The sequence below is a fragment of the Rhipicephalus microplus genome, chromosome 5, assembly GCF_043290135.1.
Source record: "Rhipicephalus microplus isolate Deutch F79 chromosome 5, USDA_Rmic, whole genome shotgun sequence".
NCBI classification, from domain to species: Eukaryota; Metazoa; Arthropoda; class Arachnida; order Ixodida; family Ixodidae; genus Rhipicephalus; species Rhipicephalus microplus.
The window spans coordinates 18,646,146-18,673,504 of NC_134704.1; the positions used below are offsets into that span (position 1 = coordinate 18,646,146).

A 27,359-nucleotide genomic window follows, 5' to 3' on the forward strand; every position below is an offset into this window, starting at 1 on the left:
AGTATCCACAGACGGTAGAACACAGTGTGTGTAGTGCAAACCATTGCCATAGATATTGGAAGCATTTTGACCATGATTACTACGCCACGCTTTGACGCGAAAAGTTTTTGATACATGTCCACATGGCAACAGGCTGCCCTCAATGAAATACGTACAAGTAAATGGTAATGCATGTTTTTACTATGACGCTAAATTAAAAACTGTACAGTTCCTGTTGCAGTATGCTACTGCAATCCCAACATCTCCTTCACTTCCTCCGCTTCCTGCTGAAGAACATCACTGGCGTACTTCTCGAGGAGCTCCATCTTTTTTCTTCGCACCAGAGCCTCTTCGATCTGCATAAAACCGTGAATATTTTTGTAGTTGTGAACATATATAGAGTAGAGAAAAATAAGAATTGATGTTAACGTATCCTGAACACTGACCAACATTATTTGTGAAAACAGCTGCACGTGATTTTTAAGAAATTTCGAAGATATTGTAATGATTCGAAAGGGGGATAATGTATGCAGAACTTGCATACTCAGAGAAAAGGTCAAATATGAAATCACATCGGAAAACAATACTTAAATGGGCCCTGAAACACTTTTTTATGTAACCATAATATTAAGTCACTGGAAAAGCGTATTGCCTCACAAATTCAACACCGCAAAAATTTTAAGAATTTGTTCAGTACGAGCGGAGTTTGAAAAGATTTGTCACGCGCTGCAATCGCATTCTCTCTTCTCTCGTCCCAACGAAAGCGCTGGAAGCTAAGCAGGGAGGGAAGGGAGGGGCAAACAAAAAACTTCACGTGCGCCTCATGAGCTTGAGCACTTCTTTCTTTTTCCAATACGTGGGTTTCTCAGAGCGATCGCGCGCACGCATGGACGAGTGACAGCCTCCCGCGGTGATCTCTGTAATGACCGAGCGCACCATGTTCAAATCATCCAATGGCTGATAGATGGGCTTACTACGAGTGATTTTTGGGGTTTATTGCGTGATTTGTCGAGAAGAGAAAGCAATTTTCAGCTGACTTTGATAATTTATTGTGGATTCCAGGCCGCGTGCTGTGCTACAATATTTGGCTTGCGTGTTGTCGGGAGCCTCTACTTCCGATCGGCAGCATTTTCTGACCATGCTCAGAAAGTGTTGCAGGGCCCTTTTATCATATAGCTCAGTGACTGTAGTGCTAAGGAGTTCAGAGCTTATTACCAGAGGTTTGACAGGAGCAAAATGCAAAAGCACCCATGTACTTGTGTTACGGTGCTTATAAACTCTATTTCAACCAATGAAGGTATGGCAACAAAAAATAGAACATGGCCCAACATAGCCAATGATGACTTTAACAGCAATGTCATTTTCGGTATATATGTGTGAAAATGGTTATGCTATCTATCTTGTCTGGAAAGGATTAAAGAACAGCAGATGGTAAAAAGTAATCTAGAATTTCTGCCCGTTAAAGAGTATAATTCACTTCTTCTCGTAAAAAGTGCTTTTTTTTGGACACATAACTGTGTTGAATACATTTTGTTATATTGTGACAACTACTATGCTCATGACTGAGGCGGAAGGCATAATAATGCCTTTGCTCTGTCACTGAAGGACTTGAATGTACACCTTGCCGTGTTTTTGCATCCAAGTACACTACACGTTCCTTCAGACCCTCTTAACACCCATGTCAAGCCATATATCAGAGTAGCAATGTAGTGGGACGGCACAAAAATTGGTAGCAGCTCTAATGGAACAAGTGTGTCTTGGTTTGTCCATGCCATTGTAATGCAAGAAAGAAAGCAAGAACTGAGGTTTCCTAAGGCAGGTTGTTCACACACACCGCAGCAACTGTGTACTGGTACCGCACATAACTCTTGTATATTCAGAGGGTAGCTTCAGCTATGTTTCTAGACTCACAAGCGCACTTGACATTCTCCTGGCTTTTTAAAGCAATTAAAGATTGTGTGGTTTCTCCACGAGATAATTTAAATCTTCAACATTTTAGTGCGTACAGCATCACAAACAATACTATATGAAACCTTGTAACTAAGTGGCGTCCGGCAAGAAAATACCTTAAATGTATCTTGATGTTCATTTAAACATATACATTTGCTTGATTAGCAGTAAAAAGCAGAAGAAAATGAACAGAAGTTCAATACTTTGGTGCATGCGCCGCTCTTGTAATTAACGACAGCTCACCTCTTTTTGCGAAGGCACTGGTACATGAGCGATAAACCTGGCTTGCTCTTCAGCACTCTCCGCAGTGGGTTCATCATCTATTTCTTCATCACTCTGCATAGATAAATGCACACACACCCAAAAATAAAAGCACAATGTAACGAAAATGCAGGCTCTCAGTCAATATCCTAGCGACACGCTAAAGATGTGTAGTTTCAGTTGTGAATTGCCTTACACAAGTTTTATGGTTAAGTGGTGCGCCAGTTATAATACAAACACAACATACATGTACGAAAAGTGATCTTGAAGCATGCCATCCCCTTCTTAAGTAAAGTGCACTACTGATAATAAAAGGAATGTTTTACATGATAACTTCATCAATAACTTCTTAAGCAACGAGCCATCCTTGGTAGGATCAAACCTTGCAGCACATTTTGAAAATGTTATCGTTAAAGAGGAATGACAGCATGGTATTTTTTATTAAGACAGGGCATACAAACACGGACATGCAAAGTCAAAATGCCGCAGACGCTGACTAACAACTGGAAAAGTGCACAACGGTAGAAAAAAAATGTGGTGTCTTGACTTCTTGTGTCCGCATTTGCATGCCCTGTCTTTTAGAATGAATACTTACCAATCAACTTAGCTCTGTTATTTTTAAGCTGCTTTGTAACATCGTCTGCTACTCGCAAGCGTACCCTAACAGAACTGAAAGTTAATTCGAGCGCGAACACACGACACGATCACTCACACGCACACACCCAGGCATCAAACACACACAGCGCTCTGTGTGTGTTTTATGCAGTTTTAGAAATGTTGTACCAACCAGCCCAACAACAAGTTCACTTACCAAACAGAACTGTTTGTATGGTTTCTATCGCGGTTTTCGTTCTGGCATTCCTTTCAATGTAAGGTGTGACGTGATGTAATAAGCTGAACCATGTGGGCTGTAATGGCCATTAGCTAAATGAACTAACCAGTGCTGTGTGATTCGGAAAAGACACAGTCCAGAAAATGGAATTCGTACAAAGCAGGACGACGTACCTCGGGCTCCACTGCATAGATGTCCTCTTCATCTTTTGCACTGCTAGCAGTGGCGAGGTCCCCTTCTGCTGCGGCCTTCACTCCTTTCTTTTTTGCTTTCCACTGGCGGACAGCCTTAGCTATGGCCACTTTTTCTTGCTCCTGTTCCAACGGTACCAGGACACCATCGTCGTCATCTCGGTAACCGTAGTAGTCTGCATCTATGTCACGCATGATTTCTGCCCTCGTTCTTCTCGGCGGAGGCGGCGCTGCAAGGCACATAATATTGATTACAATAGTCTGAACATGAAGACTCGCAAGGGAGATATTTCAGATTGTCTACAACTGCGATGGCGATAAAGTTATTGGCAATAATATAACTCGCTTTGGTGAAAATTAGTACGCAAAGATGGCCAGATAAAACTATACAGCAGGCACAACTACTACAGCTACTGTACTAAGCTTTTTTTGCACTACATATTACGCTCTGGTTCATGTGCTACTTACGTTCTTGTTCAAAGAGTTCCCGTACTCCTGGAAGGTCTTTTGCAGCACCAAAGTATCTGAATCATTGAAAAAGAATCACAGAGGTACTTAATACAGCCAAAATATTTCAGTTTCTGCTTAACAGCAATACTTTTTACAGGTCATGTAGATACACTAAGTTTTCCATTCAGCAAATGTACCACAGCTCATGAGAGTGAGGTCAGGTACATCACTTGAGGGCGTGCTACTAGAGTAACTGCTTGCTTTAAAGAGAAAGAAAGGATATGTAAAATGTTGACTCAGAATTACATTCAACAACATTGAGTGCCTGAAAAAGTTAATGATTTACATATTTGCAAGCACTCTCTGTGAACAATTTATAGCAGCTTACAATCCATCACTCAGGTTGAAACCTTGATAAAATGAAGTCGCACCATGTGCAAATACTGTTTGTTATGGTTAATAATCTATGACTGGAGTATAGGCTCCTACTGCAGCTCTAGCGATAAACAGAATCCGCAATAAGCATGAGCAAGAATGCAGTGACATACATAGTTATTATGAGATGAAAATCATTAACAATATTATGCTCAGGAATTCACAAATAAATGACGTAGAATAGTTTCTGATTACTGCAGTAGTAAAAATAGTGGTATTTGGACATGCAATAGCTTGTAGCAATGCCAGTGATCATTTTAAAAGAGGCAATTGAAACTTCAGTCAATGAAAAGGAGGATGCTGTCTGCCTCCCTTAACACTGCCGAAAAATTCACCGAATCACGTAGTTCTACAGGAGAATTCTTTGTTGCTCAGACGATTGCGAGGGTACCAAGTTAATGAAAAGGTTTTCCAACTGGCAATTGGTGTGCAAGATCTATTATTTATTATGTGTTGATATCAGAGACAAAGAGAATGATTTAATTATAGCTGATGATATGTTCAAGTGTACTTGCATGTTGGTGCAATCACGAGAACACTTTGTTCTGCAATGTAAGAGGTACAGCTCAATTCTCAAGATTCAAGGATTATTGATCGCTTCTTAATGATATTCTTCAACGTAAGTGATCCACTAACAGAAAACACTGCACTATAAATGTAACTATTTGCAATTGCCATGGGCTAAGACACTCACTAACTGCCTCTCTGTGTATATAAAATTTTGAATGGCTCAAAATTTAGAAAGATGAAGTGTAATAAATCGTATCACAAGACCCAGCAGACAAGGAGGAGGAAAAAACCTTTATTGATGCTGGCTGTGCCAGATAGTCCTTATCCCCACCGGGCTGGTTGACATCCCTAGTCCAGGACGTCATTAGTCGAGGCCGCCACCCGAGCCCGCTGGACTAGAGTTCGCTGTTCCTCTAGTGTGGAGCTATTGAGTAGGGTCGTCTCCCAGTCCTCTTTGGTGGGGTTGAGAAAGGGGGTTAATTTTAGGTTCATTTGGCAGGCCCAGATCATATGGTAAGTGTTAGCCACTTCCCCACAGTGCTGGCACTGCCCACTTAATTTTGGGTCGTAATATTTGAGTATGGCAGGACAGAGCAGCGTGTTTGTCTGTAGGCGCCGCAGGACGCACTCCTCCGTTTTTGAGAGTCCCTTCGCTGGTGCGGGATACAAGCGGCGTTGCTCAATGTAGTATTCTTTGATTTCTCGAAACCGTGTTAAAGGTGTGGGACGTTTAGGTTTATCAGGGGAACGTGGAGTTTCCCGGGAAGTAAGCAAGCGGGCCGCTGCGTGTGCAGGCTCATTACCCTGTAGACCCTGATGTCCCGGAGTCCATTTAAGACGTTTTGGGGTAGGATCGCGGTTCCTGATGCCGAATTTTAAAACTCTATTAGCCAATGGAGAGATTTCTCCTGCAAGATAGCTCTCGCAGGCTCTTCGAGAGTCTGTAACTGTTTGTTTTGAGTTTGGATGGGATACTGCCAGTGCAATGGCCACCTCCTCCGCCTTACATGAGCTCGTGGCTTTGAAAGTGAGGCCGTTCACTTGCGTTCCTTGTTGTATTACCGCCACCGTGTAGTATCCCCTAGGTGACGGCCCAGCCACATCGACATAATAGACCCCATTACGGGAGCCAAGCCGTTGTTCAAGTGCCTCAGCGCGCGCTTGTCTTCTACCCTGGTGCGCCTCCCTGGTCATATTGCGGGGAAGCGGGGACACCCAGGGTTTTGTTCTCCAAAGTTCAGTAATACGCTCCGTGTTTTCGATTTCGCATTTGTGCTGGAAAGAGGCGGTCCAGTAGGTGCCGCCCGGGGGGCGCCTGCGTAAGACGCGTATATTGATTTGTGAGGTGGGCTTCTTGGAGCTCTTGTATAGAGTTAAAGACTCCCAATGCAGAGAGTTTCTGATTTGAAGTGCTGATGGGTAAATCAAGTGCGCACTTAATTACTTTCTTAAGAATAGCATCGACTCTGTTCCCTTTGTGTTTAGTCATTCGTAAGTACGGTATTGAATATAGAATCCTGCTAGTTACAAAAGCATTGGCGAGCCGAATCGCGTCCTTTCTTCGTAGCCCCCCGCGCTTGTTTGACACTCGGCGGATCATCTGCCCTACCTGTTCTCAAATTTTCCGTAGCTTGTCTAGCGTGGTGCTGTTTTTTGTTCTGTTGAAGCAGACAAAAAGATGTACTAATTATAATTACTATAGCAACTGAATGATTTCAGTGCCATAACTGTCTCTAGCGATTTTCATGAGCTAAGACACGTTGAATACTCACTTGTAGCCTCGATTTCCTGGCACCTCTCTACCGTCTTGATCAAACAACTTCGGACCAACTTTCTGCAATGAGCATGAAAGCAAAATACACAAGATCATTTTCTTTAAAAATTTTATTTTGTACTCTTCTTCTTCATCCCTCAAAAGTAAGCCACAGCACACTGTCCCAATACATAATATTATGCAAATCACAACAGCATTCATGCTGCAGACACTGCTGCAAAAGACACTGTACGAGAATAGGATAAAGTATTACAGCACCCTGAGGTTAGGTCGACGTTGTGTAAAAGTGCTGTGCAAAGCGGAATCATATGCTCCTTGTATTTCTTACGGGCTACCGCTTGGTCTGTTATGAAAGCTTTTGTGCAGTAATGGTAGCAGATGGTTGGAAAGCTCACTTGCGAGTCGACTCACTCGTACGAACTTGTGAGACTGAGTTTGAGTAAGTTCAGTTGAAAATTTTGGTGATTGTGAGTGAGGCTAGCAGAGTATGGATGAGCGAGACTATACAGGATTTTCGTGGGTCCGAGTGAGTTCAGGCGAACGGTTTATCGGCGAATGCAATCAGAGTGAGTCCTTCTGAATAGAATTCTGGTGTGTGTGAGTCCCATTAAGCCCTCGGCAGAAACACATGTTGCGAGCATGTTTTGGCGAGTTGGACTTATTTTGTCTCCTTACATACTCACTGCATAGTCGGGACCCCCTAGCTCCTTTACCCGGTCCTCCCAATGCACTTTCTCTCGAAGCAGCTTGTTTATTTCGTCGTTCAGATCACGAATACGAAATTCTCCCAGGCCAGCTGTAAAACAAGCGAAACGAGTCTTTGCACACATGCAGCAGCTTCTTAGGAGGTCGCACAACATGCACCATCTGCAGAACCCTTAGCAAGCAATGCAGCCGTAAGGCTACGATCAGTATTAGTAAAACAGATTGATTAAGTGAGAGTGAAGATATCGGAGACCAAACGCAGATTGACGGGCCCACCAAGTCAATAGTCAACTTGCCGTTCTGTATCTGGGCGACTTTTTTGACGATCTCGCGGATGACCTGCAACCTCCACTTCTCGCATTTCCTCAGGTTGTGACAGTTGGACGCCAAGAAGGGCCGCCTTTCCTGGACACCCTTGCCTTGTTCGGCCATCTGAGCGGCTCGCCAACGAGCCAGCGTAGTCCTTGAAAAGGCCGGACGATCATTTCAAATTGCACGCGAAATAAAAGGGCGCGATGGTCACAAAGACACGTAAGAGCTTCTACTTACATAGCCTTTTCTGCGTTTCTTGCCTAGAACAAGTGCAAGAAAGAACAACACATATTGCGTTAAACGACGCGACGTTTGAACGAGACCGGGCCAGGAGCCCACGAGATGTTTCAATTGGAACGAAATGTCACCTACCATTGTTGCAAAGTAAGACGGAAGCTCAAGAATACACAGGTGAAGGTGAGGATGCTGTTACTCCGGGTTACACTTCATAAAGCGAGTGATCGTTGCAGTAGGCACGAACGGGCTGTGCACAAAGAAAACGTATAACACGATTCGCTTGCGCTTCGCAACGTCGGCTGCTTTGGCTGAATATTTATCTGGCCGTAGCTTGTTTCAAGCTATAATCCTAAATTGTCCTGAACAAAAAAACAATTAGAACGACTACAACTCAAATAAATAACTAAAATTTAAAACTTTATTGCAACGAATAATACTCTGCAAGCACTTTTCTAAGTTGTCGTGAAAATGTAAGCCTTTTTGTTTTTATTAGTTGTTTGCATACGAAACTTACCATCTCAAGGCGGGAATTCACTGCTTGACAAGAGCGCGTCCCTGGGAAGATCCGCATGGTATCGTTATTCCGGCGCAACTATTGCATGGAACCTTGCCAGAGTGGTTTTGCGCCCGTCGTTGCCGTCGTTAGGATTTATAGCGTAAATGTAAACGTACAAGCGCGTCCTGATAGTGTTAACCTGTGAATCTCGCCGTTGTAATCGCAAGGCACCCCCAAGGTCTTCAAAGAAAATGGACGCTGTCAGCAACGGGTCCTTGCAGCCAGATCTCAAGCGAAAGCGCAGCGACGCCGAAGACCTAAGGTGCCCCTCATTGAAAGCATCGTCGCGTATTACTCGATGAGTCTTTGGCACAAGCTCTGATGTGATTTTTGGTCGTAAATTTCAGTGAAGAAACGCTCCAGTTGAGGACGAAACATGACAATGAATACTTCAAGTGAGTGGTGCACGGGTGTCGCGTTTGAATGTGTCGTACCTAACAAAAGGCTTTTTTGTCTTATCTTCGCCGAAGGTGCTACGCCGGACTGGACATTCACAGAGAGATGATTGGCGATTTTGCGAGAACGTTTACGTATAGGAAAGCGATACTAAATAACTACAGCTGCATTTATCAGCGGTCGGTCTTGGACCTGGGAGCCGGCACAGGTCTGCAATAAGCTGTGCGCTTACTTCGGCATTGCCTTTAATACCTGCCCATCCCATTTCATTGCAGGCATTCTTAGTATGTTCTGCGCTCAAGCGGGAGCCAGAAAAGGCAAGCTTGCTCTCTCTTTTCATTGGTGGTCTGCTTCACTGTCGCTGGCTCGTGCTTTAATTATACCCCTTGCCTGCAGTCTATGCCGTAGAGGCGAGTGGCGTGGCCGAGGTAGCTGAGAAGGTTGTGTCGTCAAACAAAGTTGAAGACCAGGTGGTGGTTATTCAGAGCAAAGTGGAGGTAAGAGGCAGCGAAAGCATTCATGTTTGCCTGCATCCGTGGCTGACCTAGCGAGGATACCGTTTCAATGAAAGTTCCCTTTTCCCACGCCTCGCCGTCGTCGTGTGCTGGAAGATAGAATGCAGTGGATAGTGTGGGACGACAAGAGCCCACTTGTTGCGATTGTTGGTGATGCTTTGGTGCCTCCTTCCTACCGTTCCATCCCTTTCCTGGTTCCGTTCGAGCGCATGGAACACTTTGTTGCTGAAGCTACGCACAAGCAAATGAAGTGCCAAAGAAGCACTGTTTAATGGCTTTGTGCTCATTCACCCTCGTTACTTCCCTGGGAAGACAATGAATGGAGGATATTTTTATTGCTTGCACAAATGGTTTGTTAATTGTTCAAGCTGGACTAATTTGCATGGTATATTGTCTAAACTTCTTGTAGGTACTGCTAATAGAGGACCACATGCTTGCCACAGTATTGCAAAAGTCTTCAGTATTACAGGTCCAGCATTCACTCTTGTACTGATTCGACAAGTGAACTGTTTGTGTCACTGCAGGGCAAATTGAGTGTTTGCTTTCCTAACTGTTCCAGTTTTGTGTACCAGCTTGTTTCTATTTTTAATCTGGTAAATATTACAATAACATAGAAAGAGAGCATATAACAGCAATCTGTCATACATTAAATGTGCATTGTGCTTGAAGAGCAAAAGCTGCGCAGAGGTACAGAATAGAGTCAAGATAATTACTAGTGATACCATGGGTGCATAAGCTGTTCAGTATGTCAGCATTTCATCTTGAAATGAGGCAAAATTTTTGAGAGTAGACACAAGTGGGCAAGGCACTAACCAATGAAAGCTTGCCCTGCTGTTTTCATCATAACGACTTAGTTTAACATTGTTTTTCATATGAATTCCTGTATACATTTGTGGGATGTTAAATAAAGATCTGCATGTCTGTATATACAATACAAACCCTGGACAATTTGTAAATAATCAAAAGCAACTAGAATAAAATAAAAATGAATTGGAGTTCAATATGACCAAAGCATTCTTTTGTCATTATCTGGATCGGCCACACTCTCAGAGTGAGAATGAGTGCTGTACACTTAATTTGAGTGGGCAATAAAAAAGGGCATAAAAACATCACAAGAATCTTGTGTAAATTTGTCCATGTGCTGTCTTAGAACTGTAGCTTGTTTAATGTGTAACTACTTCTGCTTGACCACTGCTAACTTGCGTGCGTGTGGCACCAGTTTCCCAATTGATTTAAGCTTTTTAGATTGCACGTATTGTTCAGTCTGAATAATATTCGATAAGATGAAATAGTTTTGAATTTGAAGATATGCCATGGAAACTGGAAGTATGCAAAGCAATGATTTTTCTACAGAGGGGTAGCTTTGTGGCACTAAATTTATGGGTGCTGTTCTATGTAGATTAGCTTCCTGGCTATACAGTTGTGGCTCATTATTAGCTGCCAAACAGTGCCGACTTCAGCTTACTGGCAGACACATATTAATTTGTGCCTTGTTTTTGTGTTTCAGGAAGCAACACTGCCCGAGAAAGTTGATGTCATTGTCAGTGAATGGATGGTAATTGTATTCCCACTCCTCCCGCTGCATGCAAGGTCTTAAGTTTATTGGGTGCTAACGCACACCTTAATGTTTCCACATAAATTTTCATTTGCAGAATGCAGCTGGAAAAAATTTGTCTTAGTCATTGTCCACACATTTGTGTAGAGCTGAGCATTGCAGATATATCTGTGTGCATTTACTTTCAGTTTGAGACATAATGCGTGTGACCAAAAGAAGCCACACAGGTATGCAGGCAACATAGTGTTTGGTCAGGTACCTTGAAACCAGGTGTTCTAACCTTTTCCTTTCCTGAAAGGGGAAGTGCTTAAGCACTCTGTAAAAATACTTGTGGAGCCAATATATGTCCTTTTATTAGCTAGCGTAAGGAGCTTCCCCACCTTTGCTAGGTAGTTTGTGAGGAAGTCTTATTTAATGTACCGAGAAAGGATTTTTCTTTTTAATGCAGGGTTACATGCTTCTCTACGAGTCGATGCTTCAGTCGGTAATATTTGCCAGAGACAAGTGGCTCAACAAGGTACGCTGTGTTCTGTTCCTTTCTGACACTTGCACAATGGTGGCTGATTTCGCCTTGTACTAAGATGGTGCTGTCTAAATGCTTATGTTGAACAGCTCAAGGTACATGCTTGCATGCTTACCTGCTGCCAGGCTGTTATGGATGTTCGAGGTGTAGGCTTGTGCATTGTGTGCATCTCATATGCTTTCAATGCCGAATCTCTTTTATAAGTGATAATGCTGTATACTGTGAATTGCCACTATGGATATGATAGTTCCATTCGAAAAAAGAGTGTAAGGATTAGCAGCGGAGAGGGCACAGTAGCCAGCCAGCAATTTGTTTGTTCCTGATTGATTTCTTACGCGAGTTTTTCACACTGATGTACTGTAAGCAGGATCTCTCTGGTGAGTGATCTTTTGACGTGTCCCTGCGTAAAGTTGTCCGAATTGCATTACTTCTCAATGATCACATTGGTGAGAGGGCACAGTAGCCAGCCAGCAATTTGTTTGTTCCTGATTGATTTCTTACGCGAGTTTTTCACACTGATGTACTGTAAGCAGGATCTCTCTGGTGAGTGATCTTTTGACGTGTCCCTGCGTAAAGTTGTCCGAATTGCATTACTTCTCAATGATCACATTGGTTAATCAAATTCCTACAGTGTTGTGTGCACGGTGAGTGCTACATTACACATAGTCTCGGAGGCGGGCAGTTTGAATTGCACAGTAGTATGCTCTTTCTCGTGAATCTGTCCACTTCGGCAGCATAACACCTTGTCAGAGAAGACACCACCGGTGTGCAGCCAATGGTGGTAAAGTGCGAGTGTGTGCACCTTTCTGCTAGTAGGTAAAGTCGAGAGACTCCTCTGAATCTTGAGGGCGTTCATTCCGGTGATACAGCTTTTCCCAGTAGCCTCAGGCTCTGCTAAAACAGCAGACGGCTGCACAGGAAAACAAAATTGTGGACTGCATGGCCGAAACGGCATCACTGCAGGGCCAAGGCCCCATTGCGGGGTGCAAAGGACCAGTCGACAAAGTCAGTACTGCATAGTGTTGCCCGTGCACAAGGCTGTCTCTGCATGAGTAAAAAGGACTTGTAAGGCACAGAAAAGTGGCATTGGAATTGACCTTCAAAATGAAGTGCCTGCATGCTGTGAAGCACTGTGATGTTTGCCAAATGTGATCACCGTGGCCTTCTGCGCAAATTAGGTAGCTAGATATTTTTTAAAAAAGGAAAAAAAAAAATCAGACCTTGTTTATTGGACGTTTAAAGGAAGGTTTGTGTCACAAACCATGGTGGTGTATTGTGGGAGTAGACCATCTTTACATTTTGGCATTCGACTCATTATGCAGCCCAATTTAGCATCATTATGAATGATGAACAGAATGTACCAAAACATCGCGCGTTTTTCCTGCATGATCATGTTGGGTGTCAATACCTCGCGAATCCTACGCAATCGGGTAGAGAAAAAAAAAAAAAAAACAGTGCGCTTGAAAGGGGTATAGGTAAACGATTTGCGGCACCATGAGGTCTGTCAGTACTTTTCTCACTGATGCTTTAATGACCAAAGCATTTATTATGACAAAAAAATTAATGTTAACATAATGTAAATGAGCAATCCAACCTTGTAAAACTCTGCTTCTCCTGTTGGTTCATGTGTCGAGAGAAGCACTGTTGTGTAACCTGGGACCAATTCACATTCAAAGGAGCAAAGTAATATGCCATATTCTCGTTTTAGGTCTGTCAGCATTTTTACAGCTTTTTTTCTATGTTCTGTGTTGTTGTAGCATTCCTTCCTTCATGTGTATTCTAAGAATGTTGTAAGAAACTACGAGCGACAAACTGTTACACCTTTCTTCCTTTCATTCTTGCCACGCAGGATGGGGTACTCCTTCCCGAAAAAGCTCGCATGTTCATTGCTCCGCTTACCGATCCAGACGAAGGCTTTGAAAGGCAAGTGAATTGATTTTGATCTTGTTTATACTTCGATTGCCTTGTTGCCACTTCATACTTATGTCTTGTCACCTTCACATTGTGGCAGTCTCACATTAAAAACACACACTTATGAGTCTTGCTTTTTCTTTTTCTGCCATAACTTGTATGACTTGTTTAACATTGCCATCCGACACTCACAAGCCACTGAGAAACATTTGTTTACCTTGGTGTATTACATGCCGGATTCTTTCGTTTCTCGCCAGCCACGCAAAGCTCTTATTTCTCTTAAGTGGGTGTTTACGCACCCCTGAATGCTTCTGTTTTTGAAATGTTGCAGCTGGGAAAAGGCACTTGTCAAAGGACCCATGATCCACTGCTATTGGACGTAAGGAAAAAACGCACGAGGCTATAAGACGTGTGGTTTCGCATGCCCTGCCAGTGTTTTTGTTGTTGCAAACATGATGGCTGACTGTGACTACGATCGCTTTTGCCTTTTGATTGGTACTGAAAATGTTGTTGGGGAAAGCACTGTTTTGGGTAGGGCTCTTTGGTTGTAGTGATGTGATCCTCTCATGAGGGCTTATGTCGGAGCATACGAAGAATTAAAAAAGAAAACTGTAGGATTTTTGTTTTGTTTTGGGTGGCCTGAAGCCACATCAGAAAGTGGTGTGGATTTCTGGGGAAGTAAGATTTGAAACAAGAGAAATTTTCGTTTTTGGTATAAGATATTTTTCTCCAGTACAAGCCAGTAAAGCTGCTTGTGTTGTGAGAATTTTGAAAGTTTTTACTTGTTTTGCTTTATTATGCAATGCAAAATTTGCTTGTTGAGTGTTAAAGGCCACCTTCTTTTCTTTCAGGATTGAATTCTGGAAAATGGTGAAGGACAACTTTCATGTGGACATGTCCTGCGTGACCGAGTTTGCAAAGGCAGAGATGTACAGTAAGTGCCTTGGCTCTGCCTTGGAACGGGCAAAATTGTGTTCTAAGCTCCCCTCTGTGGTTGAGTTACATCGAGCGATTGTGTCATGTTTATTCTTCTTAATTTTTTACGCAGAATACATTACTGTGAAAACTGTAGACGCAGAAAATGTGATCTCCAGAGGCACGTGCTTTCTCGAGCTGGACCTCTACACTGTCAAGTCTGAAGATTTACAGTGCATCAAAGTGAGTTGCTTGCTCCGAAAATTTTGTGGCAGCTTGCTCGTACACTTGAAATTACTGCCGGTCACATTGTTACATGTAAATAAAGATTCAAAAAGCCCAGCTAAATACTATTAAATTGACAAGATTCACGCAGCACTGGTAGCCAGCATTAAAGCAAAAGTTGTCGTCCTTACTTATTTCAGATGTATGTGCCAGTGTGTCATGTAGCGTCATTGTGATTGCAGTAAAAGCCTAATAATACGTTTTTGAAAGGGGCCCCGTAACACTTTTTCAGCATGGTCAGAAAATCCTGTCCATCAGTAGCCGATAGTTCTGAAAACATGTGAGCTAACGTTATGGTGCAGCACACAAGTTTGGTATTTACAATGACCGATTATCGCCCCGCTGCGGTCGTCTAGTGGCTAAGGTACTCGGCTGCTGACCCGCAGGGCGCGGGTTCGAATCCCGGCTGCGGCGGCTGCATTTCCGATGGAGGCGGAAATGTTGTAGGCCCGTGTGCTCAGATTTGGGTGCACGTTAAAGAACCCCAGGTGGTCTAAATTTCCGGAGCCCTCCACTGCGGCGCCTCTCATAATCATATAGTGGTTTTGGGACGTTAAACCCCACATATCAATCAATGACTGATTCTCAAAGGCAGCTAGAAATCGATGCTTCTTCTCTCAATAACTGATGCCATAAACCCAAGTGACCGCGCTGTAAAGGAAAGATGACGAATCACATGAGCAAGCAAGCAAACACCAGTGTCAGTAGCAGCATGGTGCTGAGACTCAAGTTCGCACTTGCCCACATTTTGGCTGCATGATGCCCTCCCCTCTTCGACGCTTTACCTCTGACGTTTATTAGGTTCCCTGATGTCTAGCGTCAATAAACCACGTCACATTTGTTGGAGGTGCGGGGTATCCAAGGCAGTTCCTCCGCACTTTGGTTCCGAATGGCAAGCTGAATGTCGGGAGCCAAAGTCCGCGACGGTGCATTCGTGAGAAGGAGCAATAAAATCTGGTGCACTACCGCCTCACGGATGAAGCCCTTTATGGTGGAAAGCATGTGTTGCTGGTCAGCATGATGAGCAGTAAGCTGCAAGCTGAATATTATGCTGGTTGTTGTGAGGGCTTGGCGTGCGATCGAGCGCTGCCGACGTAACTCGTTGAAACTCTGACACAATGACACCAGTGCTGCAACACTGGTAGTGTTTCTTGGGAGCAGCCTCTGAAGAGCGTCGTCCTCGATGCCCTTAAGGATGTGCTTGATTTTCTTCTCTTCGGTTATGGTTCACACGGGTGCAGAGGTCGGATGTTTAGGACATCTGCAATGTACGCTGTGAAGTTTTCACTGGGGAGCTGCGCCCATTGACGCAAATGCTGCTTTGCCCGAAACTTGCGAACCACGTCACATGAGCTACATGTAGTTATCATGGCCACTGCGGAATGGTGTGATGTGCTAGCACGACCACTTGCGATCTCGTTGAAGGTAAGCTGTACGTACAAAAAAAAGAAGAAACATAAGAAAAGAAAAAAGTGTGTTAGGTCATGATGCATGCTGATGAAACGACATAGCTTCTCAAGAACCTCCTTGTAATCCCTCCCTTGCATAGCTTTCAGTGTGCTCACTGGTACGAAAAGGAAGTGCTTAAAGTGCGCATCAAATCTCTGTAGCTCAGCTCATACTTTAGAGATTCTAAAAATTGTTGCAGCAGTCAATTCATGGGGCAGAAAACTCAAATGAAGTTATTCAATGAGTATTTCCAAAGGTGTTGCTGAACCCATTTAATGGAATTCTGACGCAAAAATTTGGATCTTATCGCCGGATTGCAATAAGTAGCTAACGATCTGCTTATTGTGGCCGGAAAGCTCGTCTGATTGACAAGGGCGCAATGGTTCATTATTTGGAGACGGCATTATAGTGCCCAGTTGCAGTTTTAGTTTCAGAGTGTTGTGTCAGGTGGGATTTAGAGTGGTTTTCATGAAAACATACAACTGTGAGCATACAAAACCATTGTATAAAGCACGTGTAGTTGTTTCAAAATCTTAATACAAATTTACAAAAAAGATTGGAAAAAGTTTCCTTTCGTGAATAGAGTATGAAACAAAGGTATAATCTTACTTCCATTTTCGCAAATCTTATGCTGTTAACTGGAAAATCTGCTGCTGTGTTTGTTCTGTGGTTTTTCTGAAATGGCTTACGCTACTCGGTATCTTTGATTTTGCACTTTTGCGTTAAGGGAATGTGAAACGTTGTGCAGTCAAGGGATTCCACACTTGTTTCTTATAAAACATGTGCAAAATGTAGGCTTTGTACTTGTAAATGTCTTTTGCATTATGCAAGAGTGCGAAATTTTAAATTTGCTGTTTTTTACTATATGAACAGTACCAGCTGTTCACACAGTAGGTGGCAGCATAAGTCTGTTGTGTCAGTGAAGTTGCACGAATGACCACATACTGCTAGTGTGTAATTTCTTAGAACAAGGTGAAATGTTCTTCGATCAAGGTTTTTTTTAATTTTATTATTCTCCCCTCTTTCTTTTTTTATGCAGGAAAACTTCATGTGCTGTTGTTATGGCCATGGCAAGGTTCATGCCTTCGTCATTTGGTTTTCGGTGGAATTTCCTCGGGATGTCATTCTTTCCACATCACCGTATGACTCGTGAGTTTCCTAAATTATCTTGTAGATAATCAGTGTGTGGAAATTTCAGTGTGGATTAAAGCTGCACACAGCACATTTCTGTGAAGCTGTGCATAAGTCCAAATTAATTGTCTGACTTGCCGCCTCCGGACTACATTACAATTTTTTTTTACATTTATGGCAGATGTAATGATTACCAAACTGTGCTGTGTGTTGAAATACGCTAAAGAATTCATATTCTCCAGTGTAATGTGTATTTGGTGGTACAAACCACAACAAAATAATCAAGCATTCTTTTAGTAGTAGTCTTGGCATAGATTAGCATTCCCTTTTTTTGCATGCAATACCACAATGGAATAAGTTACCAGAAGACTTAGTTAATGCTAATATAGATGTAAGGTATGGCATGGCAGGCAGGGGGAAGGGGGCGAGTCTTCTTTGTCTCAAAAGTGTGCGCTTTCCAAGGGGCCGATTCTCGGGAAACGAGAATCCCGGCATAAGGACACCGGTTCTAGCAAGAGAAACGTGGTGTGGCGATAGAACCCCATCCCCGCTTCACAGATTCCCGTGAGCATTCAAGGGGGGAGGCAGCGGTCTTTTATCGCTTTTAATGACCAGCAAGGTGGCCTCCGACCAGCGGGGTGCAGGCATGCGGCGTGAAGACGTCTGGTGTGTTGACACCCATACGCCTTGATAGAATCCGTGAGGCGGCTGCCACGCAGGACAGCGAATACCATCTGGCAGTAATGGCATGGGCCCGCTAACGAACCAGTGGCACCTGGGTAACATTAGCGGGGCAACCGAACGGCGCCACCATCATGTGTGTTCGCACAGTTCGTGGAACGTCTTCTGTAGGCCGCCCCTTTCGGCTCTCCCACTCGGACCGGGAGCTCAAATGTTGAAAGAGGGAGCGAGTGAAGAGGACGTCAATAAGTGTGTTTAGTTTGTCCAATAAATGGACTGAATTGTTTTGGTTAACCGTGAGGAAAACGGGGAGGGGTAGCTGAGGGGTTAAAACCTGGCTCCTGATTTCTCAAGGGGGTTCTGGTCGCAGCAAACAGTTCTCTGCACTATTGGCTCTGCCGAGGCAACATGTGACGGTCCCAACAGTGAGCAGTCTTGTTTATACATAATTTCCTGTGCATAAAGTCGAGTTGTTGCATCGTATCGAAAGACGCTGGTTTCCATCCTTGACAAGCAGCAGCAGCAGCCACGACAAGACAAGAGAAACACCATGCAACCAACTTTCCCTCCCTTCAGTAGCAACAGCAGCTACGCAACTGAGAGAGCTCTGCTCTAGAGAACAGAAGGAGTGGGTAGAAGGTTGAGTTTTACTATAGAACAGAATCATTTTTCCAGCTTTTAAATAACCTTTCCTTTGTCATGTAAAATTATGTTTATACAGTATACCCTTGTTACAGTGGATATGCTTACAATAGACATTCGAATACTACATGCCAATTGGCGTTGTTTAGCTGACTCTCCTATTTGTTCCATTTATTGAGCTTTGTTTACTATAGATTCTGCTACAATGGACATTCAGATATGATTGACTAAAATGTGAGGCCATCAAAGGGGTGAAGACTCCTTTAAAATAATTTCGTGGCCACTTCGAGTATCGCTTGGCATAATTTGGGGACAGGAACGGCACACCATTCAAGAACGAAAACCACCGATCTCTGGGCTGTTAATGGTCAGACATGCTTAGCTAAGGCGACGAAAAATCCGTGTGTAGTGTGCTTGGTCTTGCATTTTGGGGCGCTGATGCGCGAGATTGCTCATCGCTGCCACCGCTGCTCTAAGCAGTCGCTGTGTGCTGAGCATGGCCAGCCAGGCCCAGGAAGCCCACTGCCAATGTGCAAAATGGCTATACACGGTTGAGAGGCACCAGCAGGTGATGTAATTCGTCACAGTGCACTATAGCTTCTTCGCTTTCGCATGTCCATGAGCGCGATGGTCTTGCCCGCAAATTTCGGAGCGGAGTTGAGCCTAGCCACAACTTTGAGCAGAAAACTCTGTTGTGATGTGGGTGGCCGTGGTGCCCAATGTTTTAAAGTACGCTGTGCTCGATGGTGAGTCGAAAGAGTTCGTCTGCGGTAATACTCATCACAAGGTCTGGAGTGCCAGCAAGCCGCACCTCAAACAGCGGGGCTTAACGAGACAATGCTGTATACCTGAGACGTACTACATGTGCGATGATCACGACGAGTGCGGCACTCTATTACAGCTATCGTAAGCTGATAACTGAACTTTCACTTTATGCTGCTTTAACTAAATCGCGACACGCAAACGCGATTGCAAAAATCTCACAAGTTGTGCGTTTTTCGATGGCTGTGACATTTAGAAGCTATAATTTGTTTTAAAGCGCCGCTTTTTTTTCTGTGACTTGTGCAATACTCGCAGGCACAAAAATTTTTTACAGCCCTTCTGCGTAGTTTTAAGCTAGGATATTTTGAAGCCAGATAAAAAAAAGGGCTGATATTCAAAAACATTGTGTATGCCCCCATTGAGAATGAAGTCCATGACTTGTAGTTCTCTCTGGTTATAACATACCCATGCACTGTATGCATAGAAGTCTGTTGTAACACTACTTGGATTTTACATACTCCCTTTACAACAGACCAAAATCTTCTTCACTTTGGAGGTCGGTCGTAATGAGGTTATGCTGTGCTGTGTAGCAATGGAAATAGTTGATTCTTGCGTTCACTTTTCATTTGATGCATAGTGTGTAATTTACCTAATGTATTGGATTATTGTATGTGCATGTTCTATTCCAGTTATATTACTGTGCGTTTTTAGTTGAATCGCAAAGCACAATAATATATATAGTCATTGCAATCATTGCAAGAGGCACTCGACATAACCCACGACTGGGGCACCCAGACTGGTCTCGAAATCTCCAAAGCAAAAATGAAGTTCATGTGGGTTGCGAACAAGTATGGACATCGTAAACTAGAAGTCCGGCTTCTGCAGTTAATTTTGAATCAGCAGTCACTACTCGAAGCCTCAGACCTCCGTGGGCTTGGTCTGAAAATTCACGCCACCGGATCTGCAGGACCTTGGGTCAAGAGTGCCAAGCAGCAGGCATAAGAAACAAAACACCATAACGAAGAATAGCGAAGAAATCTGGCGGTGCTACCTCCAACGTGGCTCGCCTCCTTGTCTGTGGGATATTGCAGTGAAGGCTCAATTACCGCGCTCAGTTTAATCACCTCACGCTGGCAGAGTGGGAACATCTAGAGGCGATAACAACGAAGCCATGCGCGCCATAAGTGACTGCCACGCATAACTCCACTAACAGCACTCGAACAGGAGTACCAACTAAACACAATTGATGAAGCGTAGCTGTGCGCACAACCTCAAGCTTCAACGTTGTGTTCGGCTTCTGCATTAACGTAGTACAGGGGCAAAGAAGTTCACCACACACCTTCAGAGACGACCACTATTGCCCCATGGAACAAAATGCAACTAACTGAAAACAAACCCTTTGGTCGCCTTTAACAGCCCGGTTCCACGCCAGGCGAACGCCCATGTATCCCACTCGCTTCGTACAGATAACCTAGATGCCGCTACTGTCGTCGCTTATACGGATGCCAGTGTAAGCGGCACCACTATTGATACCGCGCTTGTATGTCCATTAATACCAGTGGCTGGCAAGACATGCTCATATTTTGCGGATCCTGCACCACCGGCTCACCTTGCTGAGCTGGCCGTCATATGGATGAGTCGGCAGCGCTGCTACCTCTTCTACAACCAGGCAGATGCTCCCAGCTCATCATTCGTACAGACTCAATGCAAGCTATTCACGATATACAACGAGTTTATCACTCTACGTCACTCTCCGATACTATTCACGTTCTTGCTGCCTCCGCATTTGTGCAAATACGTGTGTTCCACGGGCCGCTTTGCCGGACCTTGTAAAGCCGATTTGGCAACCCACTCTCATGTTACATCATACCCGCTACCACATTTTTCTGAGGACACTCTAGGACATACGCTCCAGGAAAAAGAAATCCTCTGACGTACCACACGAGCTGTTATACCTTGGTGTGAATCAGACCTTCCTAGTAATTTAACCCTCCGAGAGCAGGTTACATTGCGGAGGCTTGGTGTTGGGGCTGCGCTTACCCGATCCGTGACCACCCTTTGGGTGCAAAAGTATCAAGGCCCGTATGGCACATTGTGCCCATTTTGTGAGGCCCCAATTCAAGATGTAACTGCCTCACACTTACTGTGGACCTGCACTGGTGTACAATTAAGTCGTCGCCGTCGCCTTCATGCCACAGGTCTTTTGGATTTGCCATCGGCAAATCCAAAATGGCCGCCCCCTACGTGCGTCGGCATGGCGCGTCGGCCATTTCTGCCTATGTGTTTCCCATGTGCGGCACTTCGTACGTGTGCTGAGGAGTTCGTCATCTAGTAGTGCATTAGCATCGACGGCGTGGAAGGGCGGACTCCAAAAACTCGAGTGCACCACGATGCCGCTTTTAAAAGAAAAGTCATCGCGCGTGCAGAAACGAACGGAAATCGGGCCGCATCGCGGTCGTTCGGAGTTCCCGAAACGTGCGTGCAGGACCGGCGGAAACAACAGCAGGAGGTTGTCGACAGCAAATCTTCACGCAAAGGCTTCAGGGGACCACAGCAGGGTCGGTTTCCGCAAATTAAAGAGCTGCTCGGCGAGTATGTGCTTGAGCAGCGAGCGGCACAGCGACCCGTGACGACAGAACTGCTCCAAGTGCAGGCTATGCAGTTAGTCTTAGAAAAAGGTCTAATGCGGAGCCAGTTTAAAGCGAGCAGGTGCTGGCTAACTAACTTTATGAAGAGGAAAGGGTTTTCCCTCCGAAGGGGAACATGCATATGCGAAAAGTTTTGCGGAGGAGTACGATAAAAAGCTTCACAGTTTTCAGAGGTTCGTCCTAAACTTGGGGCGCAACAACGGTTACCTGCTTGGGCAAAGCGGGAATGCCAATCAGACGCCTTTTTACTTCGACATGCCTGGCACCACAACCGTCGAGAAGAAGGGGGCGAAGCAAGTTCGCGTGCTGACATCGGTCCACGGTAAAACTACAGTGACGGCAATGCTCTGTTACACGTCAGATGGGCACAAGCTTCGCCCGCACCTCATATTTAAATGGAAGACTCTCCCAAAAGGAGTCGTTTTTTCGAGTGGTGTGATCATGCGGGCCAGGGAGAAAAATGGGTGCGCGTTGCAATCGATGTCTTACGTTTTTTTTTTTTCCACGGTGGAAATCGGGTGCGCGTTACAATCGAGGGAGCGGTAGAATCGAGTAAATACGGTATGCCGTTATCTGTATTAAAAAAGGCACTCACTGTCCGAGATAGTGCCCGGAAATGCGGATAAGTTGCCAAATCCACTGAGGCACCCTACGCCGTTGTCAGTGGTCATGACGCACCCAAAGTAATCACCTGGCCTGCATGAAAAGTTCACGACGGTGCTATACTTGACGTCGCTCCAAGCAACAGTGATAATTTTCATCGCTACGTGCGGGTCAATGTTCTGTTCAACTTCCGAATCGAGATATATCGGGAATGGAGGCGAGAAGTACACAAGTCCGGACTGCGCAAAAGAACATCAAGCTCCCATTGTCGACATGTTGGCGATATCGATGTCACTTGTGGCTTTTTAGCTGGCAGCCGCTGCTTTCATATGGAAAGCTAGAAAACGGTAACCTGCAGGAGATGCGTCTTAAAACTGAAAACACCGAAAATACGTCACGAGGTTGCTCATCTCGGAAGGTCTTGCGTTTCAGGCTCGCATGCCATTGTGTGCTAACGAACAAGGAAGGGAATCCAAACATTGCAACGAGATAGCCCAGTCACTTTGCATTCTCATTCGAATGTCCTCAGCAATCGGTGTTTCTGGAAAGCACTATGCCCACTTGTTAAGGCCTGTAGATTGTGCATCAAACATTCCGGGGCACTCGTTAGCTCTGCACGAGAAACCAGATCAGTGCGAGGCAATAATACCGCCTTTTCGTCACCTGTTGACGCAAAGGGATGGGAATTTGCTGAAACATGGCTATAAGTTGACCAATATTAAGGGGAGACGCGGGTCGAAAAGTCGCGGTTTTCCGGAAAATTTTCGCTTTTTTTTTTTCCGGCTGTATTGGCATCCTTGGACTATAATCTATTACTTCTGAAAATATCAAGCTGAAATTCGCACGAGAAATTATCAAAAAATGCTTCCAAGTGGGCAGCGGTGACGCGAGAAATGCGCGAAAGTCGCGAAAAACGGCAAAGTTCGCGTCGTCCTGTCGCGAAAACGACGCGTTGGCCGCCATTTGCAATCGTGCACGCATGCTGCGAAGGCCGTATCCTTCATAATCCACTAGTAGCCAGTCTCGTGCCTTCACGCAGAATAAACAAAAAACGAGAAAAACAACGCGTACGTCACGCGTTTTGAATATCGCGGCACACAGCGCGAGGCCGCCATTGGACGGCGGTGCGCTCCACGCTCCTCCCCCTCCTATCTCTCCGGCAAAAGAGCGAAGCCTCGGACGTCGCGATCGAGTTTTTCTGCGTTTCTCTGCATTTTTGGGTCATGGCAAGCCCGAAGAAGTGCAGTTCAGATAATCGAAAGTTCAGAACTCGCCACAAGTATCGAGGGAAACGGCGTCGGACGCTTCGCAAAGCGACAGCGAACGACGATGTCGCCCCCGACCAACGCCCCGACGCTCCGACTTCGGATAGGCCTAACACCGTCACCGAACCCTGGGACAGTGGTTGTGAAATAGCCGCTGCCGTGGAATTGGTCAGTGCATCCCAAAGAAAGATTGGATTCTTCGAGAGTGAACGTAGACCGGTAGATGCTGCTACTGCGAACATGCTGCTTTGCGAAATCGATGCGCTGACGGCAGTTGTGGCGGGTGCGCAATGCCCAACCTGCCGCGAACGGAAGCTCGGCGTGCGAGAGGCAGCTGGAAAGCGCAAAGGACTTTCGGCATTCCTCGAACTGTGCTGTCAAAATTCTGATTGCCCTGAATCTGCACTTTCGTTCACGCACACGTCGAGACGTACTGCTTCGGCCGGGGACCAAGGAACGGGCGCTCGTTTTGACAGCGGCAGCTCGCGTGACAGCTTTGCTGTAAACGTGAAGGCAGTTCTGGCAGCACGCGCTATAGGCGCAGGCCACGACCAACTTTCACGATTTTGTGCGATTCTCGGTCTTCCGAGCCCGATGCATCACAAGACATTCAACGGCATTTGCAAGAAGCTCCATGGTGCGGCGATGACGGCAGTGAGCAAAAACTTGCACCAGGCACGAAACATCACGAAGGACGCAGTCGGCGGCAGAGATGTGCCAGTCATGTTTGATGGCACCTGGCAGAAAAGAGGTCATAAAAGCCACAATGGAGTGGGCACAGTCGTGTCCCTGGACACGGGGCTCTGCCTCGATTTTGAAGTTCTTTCGAATTACTGCCATGCTTGCAGTATACACAGGGACCTTGGGGAGGATGAAGAGATATGGCGAGCTTTTCATCTTCAAGTTTGCCAAAAAAACACTGACTGCTCATCCCATGCAATGGAACCTGCGGCAGCTGTGAATATATGGCAGAGGAACTTGTCTTATGAAACTCCACTGCGATTCATCAGCTTCCTAAGTGATGGTGACAGCAAGGCCTACACTGCAGTCTGCGAGGCAAATGTATACTGTGACACCCCCATTGACAAAGAAGAGTGCACGAACCACGTTGCAAAGCGCTTGGGAACTGCCCTACGGAAATTGGCAACGCCACTGCCACGAGGCGAAAAACTGAAAGATGCGACAATAATAAAACTACAAACATATTACAAGATCGCCATCACGAGCAACAAGGACAGTGTCCGAAATATGTACACTGCCATATGGGCATCGTATTTTCATTGCTGCTCCAGTGATGGTGCCAGTAGCCACAACTTTTGCCCCGCGGGACCAAATTCGTGGTGCAAGCACAAGCGTGCGGAAGCACTGGGGGAGCCTGCATCACGCCACACCCCACTGTTGACGAAGGCTCAAGGATTGGCAATTATGCCTATCTACAAGGGCCTTACAGAGGAGAAACTCCTTATTCGGTGCCTTCATGGCAAGACACAGAATGCAGCCGAATCGCTGAACAGCAAGATATGGCTGCTATGTCCAAAAACAAAGTTCGCCTCCAGAACAACTGTGGAGACAGCCACCGCTCTTGCTGTACTCTGGTACAACAAAGGCCACAGGGGCTTTGAAGAAGTGCTCGAAGGCATTGGAATTCTCCCCTCACAAGATCTGGCCACACATGGTGACCACTGTGACGTCATGCGCATCAGGAAGATGAACCTGAAGCAAACTGCAGAAGCGAGGGCACACCGTCGCAACACAGCGAAGAGAGCTCGTGTTGAGGACACTGACCGCAAGAGCCGTGAAGGACCAAGCTATGGTGCAGGGGACTTCTAGACACTTGCAGTGCATTCAAGGCAAGGTACTTTTCATTGTGCCCCAATTTGATGCAAAAAGAATGATTTCCTAATAAATGCCAACTTTGCGAACTTTCAAACTTGTTTTTCTCATTTTCATTTTTTCTGACAGTTTCACGTTTTCCGGGCAGCCTTTTAGAAACTTATATTCATTGTATAGTAACGAAACTTGGCACACATATTGTTCAACACATGCAGAATGCAAATATCTACTCTAAATTGCAATGCCTACCAGCATTAGTTGTTAAAATATTAGCTTATTGTTTCAAGGGAGATTGAAAATAATAAGTCATTCAATACAATTTTTTTTTCTTGGTTACAATATTTCTGTGACATATCTATATAGATATTTGCACTTTTCAATCTACCAAGAGTCAAATAAGATCAGACACAGTGCTTTTACTGAAAGTTTAGTACATAAAAGAGTGCCTGCAAAAAATGTAACTTTTTGCTATAGTTTATGGCATAACTCAATAATTATAGCAGCTACACAAAAAATGATTGCATATTTGAAATCTGCATGAAAAACTATACTAATAACAAACTTTTCAAGTCTCTATTACTAGAAATAAAAAAAAAACATTTTCGAGGAGCGTCTCCCCTTAAAGAAGAATGGCGATTTGGGCTAGTTGGTTTGAATTCATAGTAATAATCTCCCCTTAACTTAGTAGTAATCTCCCCTTAGTAGTAATCTCCTCATAGTAATCTCCCCTTAACTTAGAATAATGCACTTTCTGGGCTTTGGCATAGCGCAGGGTTTGATATAGCGCATGTCCCTCTGTGCGGGAGTTTGATATGGGTGCGCCAGTCCGATGATTTTGCATGGGAAATTCAGGGGGATTTATGAACTGTTTGATATTGCTACATGTAGGCTGCCGCAATGCAAAGTGTCAATGTGCGTGTGTGCCCGACGAAGATGAAGGTCGCTTGCTGCTAGAGTTCGGAGCCAGACTGGCCAGTGCTGCAACCGCTCTTGCAAATATATTTAAAAAATATATTTGCAATATACGTATTGACTTGTTACTCACGTAACATATTTGGTGGAGGCGTAACGTTCCCCGTCCTCACCGCGCAGCTCCGCAGTGGCCGCATCCTCCAACTTCCTGCCATGGCTTCCAGTGACAACCCTTCGCCTTCTCTGTCTACGGCTTCTCCGACAACCTTTGTTGCGGTATCCACACCCCGTGATCCCGGAACATTCTCTGTGCAACCTGGCCTCGATTTCGACTACTGGCTTTGCCTGTATGAACGAGTCAGTCAAACCGTTGGGACCCTACTATGATGCTCACTAATTTTCTCTTCTACTTGGACGGAACCGCGCTTGTCTGGTACGAAACAAATGAGTCCGAACTCACCAGCTGGGACACGTTCAAGGAGAAGCTACGTGGCATCTTTGGGGACCCGACCGGTCGCCACACAGCAGCACGACAGGAGCTGGCTACCCGTGTCTAGTTGCCAACTGAATCGTATGTGTCCTACATACAAGAAGTTCTCGCTCTTTGCCAGAAAGTGGACGAGGCGATGTGTGGAGCCGGCAAGGTTGGTCGCGTTTTGAAGGGGATCTCGGACAACATTTTCAATTTGCTGGTCTACACCAACGTCTCGACTATCGATCGCATTATATAAAAATGTCGCCGTTTTGAAACGGCAAAAAGCCGTCGGGTGCGCCCTCCAGTTTCTCGTTGACAAACACGGCGGCTACGTCCACCTGCTCTGATTCCGTCACCACACCGCCCTTCGAGCAGAGTGTCACGTGTATAGTTTGGCGGGAACTTAAAGCAGCAAGGCCAGTGCTGCTTCAGCCCTCTCTCTTCAAACATGCTACCATACCAACAACCCCCACGGTCTCTGTTATTCAGGTGGTCGTACGACAAGAAATTGCCAACCTCTGGTTTCCTGTCACCTGGCCCGTCTCTCGCCCCTTCTCCAGACCAATGCCCATCAATGCATCGCGACGTGAACCATTCGTTCCTCCACGATCTCGCAACCCCACAGAATGGCGGACTCCCAACGACAAGCCGTTTTGCTTCCAGTGC

The 27,359-nt window shown here is 45.2% G+C and overlaps 2 protein-coding genes across 2 annotated transcripts in view; one reads left to right on the plus strand and one right to left on the minus strand.

Annotated features, from left to right (window-relative positions):
* Window positions 1-158: 158 nt before the first annotated feature.
* Window positions 159-7,909, minus strand: LOC119174931 (pre-mRNA-splicing factor ISY1 homolog). Its single transcript, XM_037426064.2, has 9 exons — window positions 7,772-7,909; window positions 7,637-7,659; window positions 7,384-7,550; window positions 7,066-7,178; window positions 6,381-6,442; window positions 3,682-3,737; window positions 3,196-3,443; window positions 2,173-2,265; window positions 159-335 (listed from the first exon to the last, which is right to left on the minus strand). The coding sequence occupies exons 1-9, from the start codon at window positions 7,772-7,774 to the stop codon at window positions 225-227; spliced, it is 876 nt and encodes a 291-aa protein (XP_037281961.2). The 5' UTR covers window positions 7,775-7,909; the 3' UTR covers window positions 159-224.
* Window positions 7,910-8,238: 329 nt separating this feature from the next.
* The window catches only part of LOC119174927 (protein arginine N-methyltransferase 6), a 32,824-nt gene continuing 13,703 nt past the window's right edge, over window positions 8,239-27,359 (plus strand). Inside the window, exons 1-11 of the mRNA XM_037426061.2 lie at window positions 8,239-8,454; window positions 8,540-8,587; window positions 8,663-8,796; window positions 8,864-8,905; window positions 8,985-9,085; window positions 10,611-10,658; window positions 11,107-11,175; window positions 13,031-13,104; window positions 13,944-14,026; window positions 14,141-14,250; window positions 16,781-16,890. Of these exons, the coding sequence (XP_037281958.2) occupies window positions 8,384-8,454; window positions 8,540-8,587; window positions 8,663-8,796; window positions 8,864-8,905; window positions 8,985-9,085; window positions 10,611-10,658; window positions 11,107-11,175; window positions 13,031-13,104; window positions 13,944-14,026; window positions 14,141-14,250; window positions 16,781-16,890 (890 nt within the window). The 5' untranslated portion in view covers window positions 8,239-8,383. The remainder of the gene's footprint in view (window positions 8,455-8,539; window positions 8,588-8,662; window positions 8,797-8,863; window positions 8,906-8,984; window positions 9,086-10,610; window positions 10,659-11,106; window positions 11,176-13,030; window positions 13,105-13,943; window positions 14,027-14,140; window positions 14,251-16,780; window positions 16,891-27,359) is intronic.